Source organism: Microtus oregoni, unplaced genomic scaffold, assembly GCF_018167655.1.
Source record: "Microtus oregoni isolate MIOR12 unplaced genomic scaffold, Mior012 000001F_ref0000356, whole genome shotgun sequence".
NCBI classification, from domain to species: Eukaryota; Metazoa; Chordata; class Mammalia; order Rodentia; family Cricetidae; genus Microtus; species Microtus oregoni.
The window spans coordinates 90,795,407-90,810,748 of NW_024543060.1; the positions used below are offsets into that span (position 1 = coordinate 90,795,407).

A 15,342-nucleotide genomic window follows, 5' to 3' on the forward strand; every position below is an offset into this window, starting at 1 on the left:
TGGGGTGGCTCCATCCCTGAGCTGGTGGTCCTAGGCTCTATAAAAAAGCAGACTGAGCAAGACACAAGGAGTGAGCCAGTAAGCAGCGCCTGTCCATGGCCTCTGCATCGGCTTCTGCCTCCAGGTTCCTTCCTTGTTTGAGTTCCTGCCTGACTTCCTTCCATGGTCAACAGTGATGTGGAAGTGTAAACCAAACAAGCCCTTTCCTCCCCAACTTGCTTTGGTCATGGTGTTCGTCACAGCGGCAGAAACTGTAAGATAAAACGCTATGTCTGCCTGCTTTAAGTCCCTCGTGGGCAGGTTTGTGGTTTAAGGAACCTGTGACCCTTCTGGGATAGTTATGTTCACACAGCTATGCTGACGGAAGAGAGGCAGCAGAGGGAACTATGAAGCCAGAGAAATCCTCGTAATGAAGATTACTGGCATGTAGCCAAAAGCAAAACCTATAAATATCAATCAGATAGGAATCTGCTAGCTTACTACAAGAACATTCTCTAATTAAAAGGGTGGCTATTGTGCTATATATATTAGTACAATTGCCACCCATAACAGTGGATGCTAGCAGCTCCTCCAGTGCCGGAGAAAACACAGATCCCTAAAGATCTCATTTAACAAAATGTTGCACTTAAATTCAAATGATTCTTCAGATAACAGGGAAAGAAATAAGAGTTTTCAATGCATGTTCCCGTCTTTCAACAGAAAGATCCCTATCTATCAACAGCAAGAAAGGTCCTGGAAAGAAACACTTACTGGGTATCCATTCAAGCCAGGCATTCGCTGGGCAATTGGTCATTTAATATGACGTTTAATCCTTACTTCAAACCTGTAGGGGAAAAATCATGTCTATGACATTTCAAAGATAAAGCTTTTCCAACTTTGCTGACCAAGGTGTGGCTACAATTATACCCGAAGTCGAATAGAGGTCAAGTATCTTGAAACTGACAAAACTATAAAAGCATGCATCTGGAATGCGTAGAGAATCACCCATGCATGGGTGAAGTATAAGAGCATGCATCTGGAACGCGTAGAGAATCACCCATGCATGGGTGAAGTATAAGAGCATGCGTCTGGAATGCGTAGAAAATCACCCATGCATGGGTGAAGTATAAGAGCATGCATCTGGAACGCGTAGAGAATCATCCATGCATGGGTGAAGTCTCGCAGGAGAAGGAAGGGTTTGGAGTGGATGTAATGGGTAAGGAGGTACCACAGCTCCTATCTGGGAACGTTGATAGTCACTAAGCAGCCATTGGCACACACACATCTGCACTCACATAAACGTGCACACATGAGCACGCACAAACAAGCACACACATTGAACACATGTAGACACAATGCTTTAAAGTAAAAAATAAATAATAATTAGGAAGAAAATGGTTCCACGTAGAGCTATTAAAACAAGCAAATGAAAGCATATCAATAAAATAGTATTAGTTTCAGAGTCATGGAGACAATAGCAGATGAGCTATTAATTAACATTAAAGTTGGGAGAAAATTAAACCAGCTGGCTACTGTGTTAGCTTTTCTTTCCATAATAATATGCTTGAGGTAACGTATTGAGACATGACGGTTATTTTTGACAGACAGTTCTGAAGCGTCCAGTGAGATATCAGATGCGTCCGTCTGGTCAGGAAACTCATGAGAAGGGGAACAGCAGAGAAATAACAGATACCTTTGAGGGGCATAGCCCCAAAGGCCCAAGGATTCCCCTATAAGATCCTCCAAGACCCCACCTCCTAAAGACTCACAGAGCCTCTGACTTGTACAACACTAGAGGTGAAGTCACTGATGCACAGACCTCTGGGGGAAGCCTTTGTCCAAAACAGCACTTCATGCCAAAACAACCGACGTGCTTGTATTTAATTCCTCAATAATTTAGACAGGAGTTATCAGCTCGTACTTGAGACAGGTTCAAAGTCACACAGCCAGTAAGGGGCAGAGGCAAGATTTCAAATTTCTACTTGTTAGATGACATCTTTTGTTCTACCATTTGGTGTTTCCAAAGGAGGGCAAAAGTTGTGTCTTCTGATAAAAAATTTAAAAAAAAACACAAATTATATTTAATAGTTTATGCTCTGGTCTTATGGAAACCAATGTGTGTCTGGGTACCCAAATCAACGGGACAGATGTGATTTAAAGACAGGTGATTCTCAACCTGCCCCAAGCATCTCGTCTTGCTGGGTACCCCAGTGAAAGACTCACAAGCTCTCCACCAGCTCATGTATTCCACTCTTCTCATTACTGACATTAGAAGCCACAGACATTGAGCTCTGGCAGAGGTAGAAGGATTTCCTTTAACAAATGAGGCTTCAACTTGACGGGACCCTTCCTCAGTACATAGTCCTGAGATATTAGTTTTTTTTATCTCCTCTACAAATGTCCCGGTTCCTCAGTGTCAGAGCCCCTCCCAGCTAACAGCTTTTGTGGCTAATGATCATGCCCACCGTGTCCCAGCGGATCCTGGCTTCTCAGGATAACGGTTGCCAGGTAAACACACAGCTTAAACAATGGCATGTTATCAACAGACAGGCGTTGAATTAGCCCAGTGAACCACAGGTCTGGGCTGGCAGCAGGGGACAGTGGGGGGTGGGAGATTGGAGATTGGAGCTCTGCAGACGGCTGGGGTCCTGCTGGAGTAGATTAGTGGGTCTGCGTTCTGCTGACAGGAGCCATAGAGGCTGTGAGATAGTCCAGCCTGCGACTTGCGGATCCAAGTGCGTCTTTATGATACCCAGGTCTTTGAACAATGAGAAAATCTGCTCCACTTGAGGGTGTTGAATTCACGCCGTCGCTAAACGTGTGTGCATTCCCTGCATCCCGCCCCATGGAAAGTGATCCCTGAAAGTTCCCTCTGAGATCAACCTTTTCCTTACTTTCTTAGATCATATCACCCTCAAGAACTTCCAGAGTCTCCCCACAGAGAACCACAGAAGGGATCTTGGTGGCGGCAGGGTCGGGGTGGGAGGGTCTTTCTCTTAAGAAAACTCTGGTTGGCTTGATTTCTGTCAATGCACGAGCTTGGAGTACAAGTTTTTAAAATATTTAATTTGATTTGTACCTTAAAAGTACCAAGTCACATCTGGTCACCATTCATGAGAAGGCTGCAAATGATGAATCCTGATGGGAATTCCCCGCCTCATTCCCCTTCGGGAGATCCTCTACAGCAAGAAGGTGACCCATGCCAGGACCTCCAATTGCCCGGAAGACGTGCAGAGTTAGTCCCCCGGGGACAGCTCGTCGGAATCCGGCCTGTCAGCAGCACATGGCCCAGCTAACTTATGAAGAGCGTCATGTGAGATTGTTTGGTATTCTGTAGCGGCAGTGGCCTATGTTGGGGGCCAAGGAGTGCAGGACACTTCGGGGTCTGCCAGACTTTCATTCCCTCCAGATTGCCCCTGCCTCCCAGCAGGAGATGACCCGGGCTTGGAAGAGGTTAACTAGCACAAACAGCCGTCGTTTGTGGCGAGTGGGAAAACCCCATGTGCTGCCCCAGCGTCCCTTTATGAGGCCCGTGGGGTGGGTCTGCTCTGTTGTTCCACGGTTGGCACTGGGTAAATGCCCAACGTGCTTCTGCTTGAGGGACTGGAAGGGCCCGTCTCCAGGACAGAGCCTAGGAAGAAGAAGAAAAAGCCCACCCCGTGCCATCAGTACCCTCCCATGTCTACACCCGGGGGAAGTGAGGGGTGAAGGAGGGAGGGACAAAAGTTGGGGACAGAATGACTCCGGAGGACTGAATACAGGCGTTCACCTAGACCTAATCGGTTCAAACGCTCCGTTTCAGACCCCATCTGCTTATCTCAGGCGAAGTTTGGAGACCGGCTCCTGTCCCATTGTGAGTCCGTCATTTTGCAAATCTATTCCTGTCTGAGCTCTCATTATAGCAGATGTCAGCGGAGGAATCCGAGCTGTCAGGGAGCCGCCAGCCATGAGAAAGAGCGGCAGAGGCAACAGGCCAGGCAAACAAAACAGTCGCCCCCACTGCAAGCGTAAACAGCAACGTTTGTCACAATATTTTCCCACATTGCCCAACGATTCCAGAGAATGGGATTTCGAGAAGGAGAAAAGAGTCACAGTAGCAATACAGAAGCAGGGGACAGCCATCAGGTTCATTTTCTGTGGTGCACCCTCTGGACGTCCTTAGCCCTAAAAAATCATCTTTCTCTGTAACAGAAATTAATTTCTGTCTAGCCTCAGGGGAGAGCTTATTGATGGGAGTAAGAATTTTGCTCCATTTATCTTTTAGGCAGGGCAGCAACAAAAAGAGTTCAAGGCCTCTGTGGTTTGTTTTGTTGGGGTCCCCTCTCCCCAAGTCCTCTCCCTTTTGTTTTACAAATTCTGTGACATCTTGGGTGTCGGTGAATGGGAGTCAACACCTTGCCTCATGCAAGGAGATTTGCTGGTCCAGTTCCTTGCCAGCTTCGCCCTCTGTTGCGTGTTAGGGTAACCTGAAAGGCTGCCAGCCGTGGGATGCAGCTAAGGGCTGCTGCCTCAAGGGAGAGCTCAACCAGGCTTTCTTGTCAACAGAAAGCAAAGAGCTGTGTTTGGGAACGAGACATATTGGGTGCCTGGGTTGTCTCCCAGCTCCTGAGTTCACAGGTTGATGGTCTTTTTCATTGCATTAGGCTCAGAGTGTAAACAGGGAACTATAAATAGTTAGCATTCATCAAAACATGGAACCTGCTGCCATCTGGGGCAGTAGACTATGTCTCTGTCTCCTAACTTCTGCAGTGTACAAGCCATCTTTTCATTCCCAGCCTGAGGTAAAGCCCATTCTTAGCTCTGCTTCAGGAATGAAACCCTCGCTACATCTGCAAATGAAGCTTCCAGTCACATGGGTTCTTGTTGAAAGGCAGAAGAAAAGTCACGGATAGGGTCTGCTGGCTCTTCCCTTTTAATGGACCCCCAGCTCTAAAAGCGGTTGTAACTTGGTGGTGGGGTACCTGAGAAGTGTATGTGAGGCCCTGGCTTCAACGGTAAGTACCACAAAACGATTTCAGAAATAAATAAACTTCAGACAATGAAACAATTGTGGATTAAAATCTCTGTATAACTTAGACTGGTGTTTGCTGGGGGACATTGTTTGTGAGACTTAGAGATTAAGGTTAGACTGTAGAGTATAATGGTCTACCTAAACCACGCATCATCCAACACACCTTTAAATAATCCTTTGTTGGCTGTATGGAGCCCAGGGTCTGGGCCATAACCTGTGGTCTTGTTGGTGTCCAGAGGCCATGCTGCTACCAGAGCCATCCTGATCTGAGTTCTAGGGGCTTCCACCTGGAGCCAGAATGTCCATCAGCCGAGCTGCTGCATAGGGCCGTATCTCGGTCCATAGCCCAGCTGTTGCTGGGGTCTGTGTTGAAGTCTGTGGCCCAGACTGCCACTAACACCTACAAGGAGGTCAGGATCTGGGCTGCAGCCCGTGGCCTTGTTGGAGGCCAATCTGGGTACCATGCTGCAGCAGGGACCATACAGATGCGGTGGCCTGTGCTGCCACCTAGGGCCATGGTGCCATCCAGGCCCAGGCTGCTGCTGAGAGCCATGTCTGGGTCCGTGACCCCCATAGCCGCCAGGGTCTGGATGGACACATGTGGTTACCGTTGCCACTGAGGGTTATGAGCATGCCCAGAATCAGGTCAGCCACCTGAGTCCAAGTTGGTGTTCGAGGGCCATGATGTAGCCGGGGTCATGCAGATCGGAGAGGCCTGTGCTGCTACTCAATGCCATGGTGATGTCTGGGCCAGAGCTGCAGGTGAGGACTGTGTCGATCAAACACAAACACAAGCGGCTTACTTTTGTTCAGCCACACACCGTTTGTCAGGTTACAGACTTCCAAGTCCTAGGGTTAGAGAAGAGGTTCTAAAAGTGTGTCATGTGCCCAGATAGTCTACTCCGAGAGCCTTCGCCAAGAGAGCCAACACTGGCGTGTTTTCGAGCAAAGGCCTGCACTGTGCTGAGTCACTGCCGTGGATTGAACACCAGCCCAGCTCCTTCCTAACAGGTCTTCACGTCTCTTGGGCCTCAGTCCTTCTTCCTTCACCTGAGAAATGGGATGATATGGTATCTGCTTCATAAGGTTTCTATGTAAATTAAATAAAGCATATTAGTGCTTATCTTCATTCCTGGGCATATAATGAATGTCAATAAATGTTTAAATTTTTAATTTGGTCAATAAAAATGTATTAAGGACCTATTGTCTCCAAAAGTGTTTATCTTTATGGAACATGGATTCTAGTGCGTGTCACTATTTCATGGGAACTCTGTCACGGGCATTTACATGTTTTTCCAATCTGTCTGTCTTCATCTCAGAGACAGAACTAAGAGTCGCAGTAAGAACACTGGCGTCTTCCTGAGGCTTTGGACTTCTGGCTTCCATGCTCTTTCTCTTGCTTTTTCCTGCTGTGATTGTCTCTTCCTAATAGGATGAAAATTCCACGTTCTAGCAGAGAGAGGAGAGGAGGAGTGCCGGGAGAGTGGTAATTGATACTTTCTATTCAAGCAATTATGTCCCCAGTCCTTAACAAGCCCTTTAAAAACCCATCCCAGGGGGAGGAGAGACTGTGGCAGTCAGAGGGGATGGAGGCCAGCAGGGCTCACACGGGCCCACAGGGACTGAAGGGCCATGCCTGGGACCTACAGGGGTCTGTGCCAGGTCCTCTGTGTCTACGTGGCGGTTAGCCTTGGGTTTCTGTGGGACTCCTAACAGTGGGAGGGGGTGGATTTCTGACCCATTCGCCTGTCCTTAGGGCTCTTCCTCCCAGTGGGTTGCCTTGTCCAGTTTTGGTGTGAGCATTTCTGCCTTGTCTTATTGTATTTTTTTTTTTCGTCTTTGGTTGTTGTTCCTTGGAGGTCTGCCCTTTTCTGAAGGGACACGGGAAGGAGGGTGGATCTGGAGGAGAGGGGAGGTGGGGGGGGGGACTGGAGGAGTGGAGTGAGGGGGAACACTGGGGTGTAGTGTGAGAGAAGAATCTATTTTCAGTAAAAAATATATAAATGATAGAATCCATGGTTGCGGGCTGGAGGGGTGGCTCGGTGGCGAAGCCCGCTTGCTGCTCCTGCAAACGTCTGGTCACATGCTTCCTTTCAGTGTTTCTTATCTGTCTCTGCCTGCGAAGATGACAAGTCCGCAAACAGGGCATCTATTCTATTTCAGTCATTATTTATCTATTGTTCATTCGCTCTTTGTCTCCCTCAGAGACTAGCACAGTGCCTGCAACCCAGACTATGGAAATACTACTTACTGAGGGGATAAATAAGCAAATCAGCCTAAAGAAAACATGCTTCGTTTGAAGCAAAGCTTGGCGCTTTGGGTTTATGTCCTCTTTAGCAAGGACAGTCTTGACTCGAGCATTGAACAGGAAGAGCTAGAATCTTCCAGAAAAATCCACCAGGGTAGCTTTTATTTCGGAGAGCTTGATGAATGTCCGTTATCTAAGAAAATGTTTGCCAGTAAGAGGAAAAGCCGATGATCCTTAGCGAGTTCTTTGGGAAGAAACAAGGACTGTTTGGCTTCAAAGGCACCCAAGATAGAGAAATAACCAGAGCCAACATTTCTAGAGTTGGTGGGCATCACACGGTGGCCTATGGGAGTTACACACTCTCCAAACAAGAGGGCATGCTTCTCCAACACAGAGAACCCCAAGCCTCTCCCAGATCTCTGCGAGGCACAATAGCTGAGGGGCAAGCAAGCAGGAGCCTGCAGGGGGGAGAACAAGGTATGAGGTGCCCTCCCCTCTACGTTCTGCCCATCCTGTAGCCGCTCCTCCTCAACCTGGAGGAACCATCTTAGATTCTCTTCCGGTTGGTGGGATAAAATCAGCTTAGGGAAGAAAGTATTTTTTCAGCTACCAGTTCCAGGCTACAGTCTGTCGCAGCAGGGATGTCACAGTGGCAGGAGCTAGAGGGGGCGGGCACATCTCAGCCACGCCCAGAAGAGAGACCAATAAACACATGCATTCCTACATGCCAGCCCCTCATCTTCTCCACTCTCACACAGCCCAGGGCCTAAATCCAGAGAACAGTGCCACCCACAGTGGCTGGACCATCCCATTTCAATGAACATGATCAAGGTAGTCTCCTATAGACACACCCACAACCAGTGTGGCCTAGACAACCCCCTCACTGAGACTCTGTATCCAGGTGACTCTAGATCAGCGGCCCCCAACATGTGTGTCGCACCCCCTTTGCTATCCTGCATATCAGATATTTACATTGCAATTTATAACAGTGGCAGAATCAGAGTTATGAAGTAGCAATGAAATAGTTTCATGGTTGGGGGTCACCAGAACATGAGGAACTGTATTATAGGGCTGCAGCTTTAGGAAGATTGAGAACTATTCTAGATTGTGCCAAGTTGACAAACTGACCACTGAGGAACTAAAGCAGAGTCTTTGCAGCGATGCTCTCTGGCCATTGGGGTTCAAGATGGTTGGAAACAGAAGTAATCGGAACTGGCCAAACACTAGCAATTCTCCAGTCTGGATTTTTTTTCCCATCCTTGATAACAGTTAGATGATGTAAAGCCAACAGGCTCAAGAAAGACATGTAGTCAATTCCCTGTTAGTTAGGTGTGAAGGGTTTTACTTAGAAAAGGAGACCCTATGACTAATTCTATTGTAAGTCTGTAGCACTATGATTATTAGTTTTGTGAAGAAGCTAAAAAAACAGACAGTCTCATAGAGAACAACGTGTTCAGCATTGCCAAATGCTACAGAAAAATGCAGATTGTACGGCAAAGATCACACAGCACCTTGGTCCTAGCTTTCGAGATGATTTGGAGGCAGAAGCCAAGATGAGTTAAAGCGAATACGTGATGTAGGAAAGCACCTGGGGGCTGTGCAGACATTCTTTCCAAGAGAACTCCAATAAAGAAGAAAGGGAGCACAAGGTCTAATCCAGCCAGCTCAGGGGGAAGGAGGCCAAGGATTTTGCTGAGGAAGTGAGAAGCCTGAGCAGGCTACAGTCTGAGCAGGGGATCACTGCTGGAATAGAAGGGATGCTTAACACATGGTGCTTGTTTTCCCGTTAATTCTCTAGCAGCGTGCATCCCCAACTTCTTCTCTGTTATCCTCTACTTCAGAGGCTAGAAGCCTGGATACGATATCTCCCAGAATCCCTTAGATTCCGCCAATAAGAGCACAAATCTGACAAGGAAGGGGCAGAAGCCAAGCAGATGCCACTACTGTTTAACAAAAGGGAGTGAAGGAGTGACAGAAAATTTGCCCACTCCATTCGTTCCCCTGAGAATCGTCCCTATGGTGATGCAGCAGCTGAGGTCTTTGGTGACAGTTTCCCATGCTTGCTGAAGATCCCGTTTTCCTGAGAACTGGTTGTAGCTCTTTGACCCTTGTCCACCCTTGCCGCCAGCCCTCCCAGTAGGTTTTCATAAACCTGTAGCTCCCTACATTAGCCCTCCACCAGCTCAGGATGCTTAGAGCATTTTCTGCTTTCCTAATCAAATCTCAGTGGAAACAAGGAGAATGGAGAAACGTGAGGAAGAAGGATGGTTGACGGAATGAGGCGTCTCGGGCAAAGGTGTGAACAGAAATGTACGGCATCCGAAAGTGTTCTTCTCACCCACAGAATAATCATGTGTACATTTATTGATCTCCTAAGAGATGTCAACTAACGACCTAAGGACTTTAAATTAATTTTCCCAATTAATGCTCTTTGTGATGTGGTTAATTCACGTATGATCACCACCATATTGTCTTGGAAGGGGCAGCTTCGGTTTAGACAGTCTGCCTATCCATCCCTAGATATATGTATAGATGATACATATACATATATATATATATATATATATATATAAGCTGTATTCAGATACTCGGTTGTACAGCGTTATATTGATATTGCCCTTGGTTCTTATGTTTATTTCGATAAGGAAATAGCACCCATCTCCCTACCCTTGAGCACTGAGCTGGAATATCGACAGGTCCCCGTGTGCTGTCACACTCTGTCCCATTTAAAATTGTCACCACACGGACTCTCACCTTCGCCGTATCGTTTTTAAAATACAGTCACATGACACATGCGTCTATTCGTAAACCTGTCAGGTTGGTTTTAGTTTTTCTTACCTTTAATAGAAACATAACATGATGAAGAGAATCTTCTGAGGTTTGATCTTATTTTGTGTTTTATAAACATAAGGTAGTGTTTATTACTAGGGCTTTCGAATCCTTTCATGCTATCGTCAATTCTTCTGTCGGTTTGATCGTCCAGTGACCGAGGAAAGCCTATTAAAAATCTCCCTAACACACTGGCAAACCTGCTCACTCCTCTTGAGTTGATTTTTGCTTTATGCACTTTGGAGGTATGTTACTAAGCAAATACCCAGCTTTTGTTCCTTTCTCTCGCACTGAGCCTTTTCTTATTATATAACCATTTCCATTACTTTTCACAATTCTTTGTCTTAGGTGCCTTATACTCTTACGATTAGTATTGACCTAATACGACGCCATGTCCTATCCTTCCGTCCTCCTCACCTTGATGTTTTAAATTTGCCCCTTTTACTTTATTTTACTTCTATTTTATGTGTGTGGGAGTTTTGCCTGCGTGAATGTGAGATTCCATATAGGGCTATACCTGGAATGGCGTGGTCTCCCCGAGAGAGGATGCAGGGGACAGGCATCGTTAAACACCCTCCTGGCTACTGCACTCAGCCAACACCTCTGTCCTACTGCTTCTCCCATGATTCTGCACTCTCTCCTTCGGGCCTCATGCAAAAGCAGGGCTCTTACCCTCCTCGGGTTTATTTCTTCACAATGCCTCCAACTTCATGAAAAACCTATATTCAGTGCACACCTTTCGGTCAGCTGGTTTTCATCACAGGGGTCCCAGCCAGGAACTTTGAAAGATTTTTCCTCCCCAAGGTGTCCGGCGTATCCACCTCTAGCTATCTACGGTGGTTTTAATTTAAACTAAATAAAATGGAAGAAGAAACCAAATGCTTCAGTCTTTCTCACTATCAACATCTCAAGTGCTCAAGAACATCGTAGCTAACAGCCAACATAGTAGACAGCTCAGACACGGAACAGTCTTACTAATCTAGAAAGTTCTATTGTGCTAAACTTGGAGCTAGCAGAAAGCCCTCTATAGTATCTTACACACGTTCAAATGTAATGCTCTGTGAAGGTCGCCTTTGTTTCAAATTCCATCTCAGTGAGCACTGGCGTTGAATCAAGCCCCGAGGGAATTTTTTAAAAAAATCAGATATAGTTGCAAAAAGTTTCTACCTTGTGTGGGGAAACGGCTCTGAAGCAGATCTCCTGATGCGTCCTTGCTATGATGCCCTGTACTGCCAAAATACAGTAAATAAATCTGAGAAGTGTGTACAGTGTTTCCTCTAACCTACGCTCTGCCTGTCTGAGTGTGGGATGGATGGAGAGCTCTGCCGTGGAGCTCCCTGCTGTGTTGTGACGGCTGGGTGAAACTCCGCCCTCACCTTCGGAGGGAAGGAAGGGCTATAGAGTTTTCTCAGCCTGGCAGCCTGCAGAATGAACAGATTGTCATGAGATCGCTCACTGCAGTGCAAAGAAAACTCACCTAAAAGACCTGTACATTCTTTCCTGGAGATATAAGTGAGAATAAAATCAAAGTGTTCCTAACCTTAGTTGGCACCAGGCTTCATCCAGAGCCTGCGACCTGATGGAAACCTCAGGTAAAGGGCTCTCCTGCAAGAGGGAAAACCCAATGGGGGGAGGGGCGTGGCCCTTTCCGTGTTCTGTGACACACTACAGTTGGGATTCCGGTAGGAAGATAGATGTAGGTTATCTTAATTCCATAACTAGTTTTCTAAGTAATGCATTCAGAGCAGCTACAGATTATAACACCTGACACTGTCGATATCTGTCGCGTTCACATTAAAAAGGAGCAATTGAGGCCGGGCGGTGGTGGCGCACGCCTTTAATCCCAGCACTCGGGAGGCAGAGGCAGGCGGATCTCTGTGAGTTCGAGACCAGCCTGGTCTACAAGAGCTAGTTCCAGGACAGGCTCCAAAACCACAGAGAAACCCTGTCTCGAAAAAACCAAAAAAAAAAAAAAAAAAAAAACCAAAAAAAAAAAAAGGAGCAATTGAGACTATTTCAGACGAATACTTGCAAGCAAGAAAATGGTATTGGTCCAGGTTCGGCCCAACCGCATCTGAAGACAAAAAGCATGGTCCTATAGTAAAGAGTAGACGTGAAGAAAACTCAGAGGATGTAGAATTATCAAAAAGACCGCTGCAGCACCTGTTTCTCCCACGAGTTTGAAAGTCGCTGCAAATACCTAGGTGATGACCTGACCTCTGACAGAACGAAGGCATCACTAACGACGGGTTATCTTGCTCTTTATACCGACTTCTGGTGCTGGGCGATCTCTGGGATGGGGTGCCCCAGGGGAATCGCCCCAAGGTCTGTGGTGGAGATGGCCTGTACTCTGCTGCCACCTCGTGGCGGAGCGCTGTATACACACCTCTGGGTACAGCCTAAAGAAAGGCTTTTACTCCGGGCAAATGTGGAATGTTTTAGGATCAAAGAAATAAATTCTAGGTTCTCATGACCATATCCCCTACTGACCCGTACGTGGAAAACTTCACAACGCAACCCGGATTCCCTTCAGGCCACGGAAACGGGAAGGTGGCTTTATCCCCTCAGATCCGTCGTCTCCTATTGATGATCTCCCAGCATTTGCTGAGCCGCTCAACCCCTCCAGCCTCAAATGCTCACCTATTGGTTACCAATTGGTAACCACGAGTCACTGTGCGTGCTTTACGAGTTCCCAAACCCTACTTTCCTTCCGTCATTTATTCCATTTGTTTTCAATCACATTGCCTCGTCTATCTTTCCTGGTAATTGTTAGGCTGGGTGTTTTTCGTTTGGTTGTTTTCTTGTGTGGTTTGTTTGTTTGTTTGTTTGGTTGGTTGGTTGGTTGGTTGGTTGGTTGGTCTATCTACACAAATGCAGCTCCTTGGCGCCTGTGAGATCTGTGCGAGCTTCTCAGCGCCCCCTGGTGGTGGCATCTTGAGTAGCCGTACATGCGCGACCCCACCCAAGGTACTGACAGGCTGGCGACCTACGGCATCAATTGAGGTTCTATTCAAACATCACTTTCTCGTGAACGTATTTGTGAGTGTGCATATTGTTTATACGTGTTCAGTCGTCTTAGGCTCTTCGGATTTAGCGTCATGCCTAGCAGACGAATTCCTTATGCTTTGGTGAGGGAAGGCTGGGGGAGAAGATGGGATGGAGGAAGGAGAGGGAAAGACTTCCGTGAATAAAATAATCCGAACAGTTGGTAGTTAAGAGTGGTGCTAAATCAGATTTTCTCTGTGTGGTCGATCGATATGGAAACCCAGCTTTTCACTTAGAACTGAAGTAATAATTTTTCCTAAATTATCACCCAATACCTCGCTTGATATTCTAATCTCTAATCATAAACGACTTCCATATAAATTACAGAAGCTCTTAAATCTTTTTTATTTAAATTTTTAAAAATGTTACATACTAGCCTCAATTCCCCCTCCCTCCCCTTCTCCAGCTCCCCAGCTCCCCCCAGTCCCCCCACATCCACTCCGCAGAGGGAGTAAGTCCTCCTTGGGGAGTCAACAAAGTCTGGTATACCAAGTGGAAGAAGGACCAAGCCCCTCCCACCTATAGCAAGGCTGAGTAAGGTATCCCACCATAGGGAATGGGCTCCAAAAAGCCAGTTCATACACCCCAGGATAAGTCTTGGTCCCACTGCCAGGCTCCCCGCCACCCAATAAATGAAACCACATAACTGTCATCCACGTTCACAGTGGGAACCAGCCTGTGTGTAATTTGAATGAAGCTCCTCCAGAGGGCACCAGCGTACAGTCCCACGTTGGCTTATTGTAGTCAAAGCACTGACGTGAAACAGATGAATGCATACAATTAGGGAGCTGAATAAATGAGGTGATGGACAAATCTGGAACGTTTAGTGATAATTTTCACCCATAAGCACAGCTCGACAGTCAAATGCTAGGGGACGAGAAACCAGCCCGAGCTTTCGGGTATTTTCCCGAATCTTATGACAGAAATGTGGCGATTATAAAATGTATCTGTGGGAAAGTCCACAAAAAATTGTTCAAATCACAACAGTACCCTCACCACTAATTGTGTGCCTTTCCTAGATAAGAAACTATCTAGAAAAGAAAGTCCGACTGCTTTGTCAAAAGTCATCAGCAAGTCAGTGGGAGACTGAAGATTAGCAGTTTTTTTTTTTTTTATTAAGTGTACAGTATTCTGTCAGCGTGTATGCCTGCAGGCCAGAAGAGGGCACCAGATCTCATTGCAGATGGTTGTGAGCCACCATGTGGTTGCTGGGAATTGAACTCAGGACCTTTGGAAGAGCAGGCAGTGCTCTTAACCTCTGAGCCATCTCTGAGCCCCGAAGATTAGCAGTTTTGAGCTGCTAAATGTTCCTTGTACCAGATCTTCCTTGTTGGGCTTTCATTGGCCCGCCGGCCCCCAATAATGACCAGGAGATTTATAACTAATTATGAAAGCTTCACCTTAGCTTAAGTTTGTTTTTAATTAACTCTTAGAACTTCGATTAGCCCGTTTCTGTTAACCTCCATCTTGCCACATGGCTTTTGCCTCCTCTCCATCTCGTACACCTGACTTGCTTCCCATCTGCTGGTGTCGGTCACCACCTCTCTTCTTCCCAGAGTTCCCTTCTCTGCTGGGAACTCCCGCCTAACCTCTCTTGTCTAATTGTTGACCATTCTGCTCTTCATTAAACCAGTCGGGTGCTGTAGGCAGGCATGGTAAACAAGTGACCCATCTTCACAGTTTGCTCAGATATCCAGCAACCGCTCCTCCTACATCTGATGAAGGAGATTCCGCAATTGAGAACCCCTCTTCCCAGGTGTATCAAGTTGATGGCTAAGATTTGCCATCAGAAGATTCAACATAATTCTGATAAAGGTACATATGAAACCATCTTCACGAGTGTGAGCTACCGTAGCTCCCACAAGCCAGACTGAAACCCGTCTTGACTCGATCATCTTTTTTTTCTCCTCGGCCTTCATGGGCCAGGCTTTGTGGGATGTTTTAGAGGGTACCCCGGCTTTATTACCCCAGAACCAGCCCCCTCCAGGGTAAATAAACACCAACGCTAGAATACTTAAGACCTCAGACCTTGACCTTAGACCGGTATAAGACAGGATAATGAATAAAAGTCTCACCACACAGCTTGAGGCCCTGAGTTCAGATCCTTGGAACTCGCATAAAAAGCCAGCCATGGTCCTGTGCAGCTAAAATCCCAGGACAGGCTGAGCACATGATAAGCCAGCCCATCTAGCTAAGCAGCGAGCTCCAGATTTACTGAGGGGCCCTATCT

At 46.8% G+C, this 15,342-nt stretch overlaps 1 protein-coding gene across 1 annotated transcript in view; it reads left to right on the forward strand.

Moving 5' to 3' along the window:
- The first annotated feature begins 5,688 nt into the window (after positions 1-5,688).
- Stab2 (stabilin 2) overlaps positions 5,689-15,342 on the forward strand; it is a 156,203-nt gene continuing 146,549 nt past the window's right edge. Inside the window, exons 1-2 of the mRNA XM_041676250.1 lie at positions 5,689-5,752; positions 12,601-12,724. Of these exons, the coding sequence (XP_041532184.1) occupies positions 5,689-5,752; positions 12,601-12,724 (188 nt within the window). The remainder of the gene's footprint in view (positions 5,753-12,600; positions 12,725-15,342) is intronic.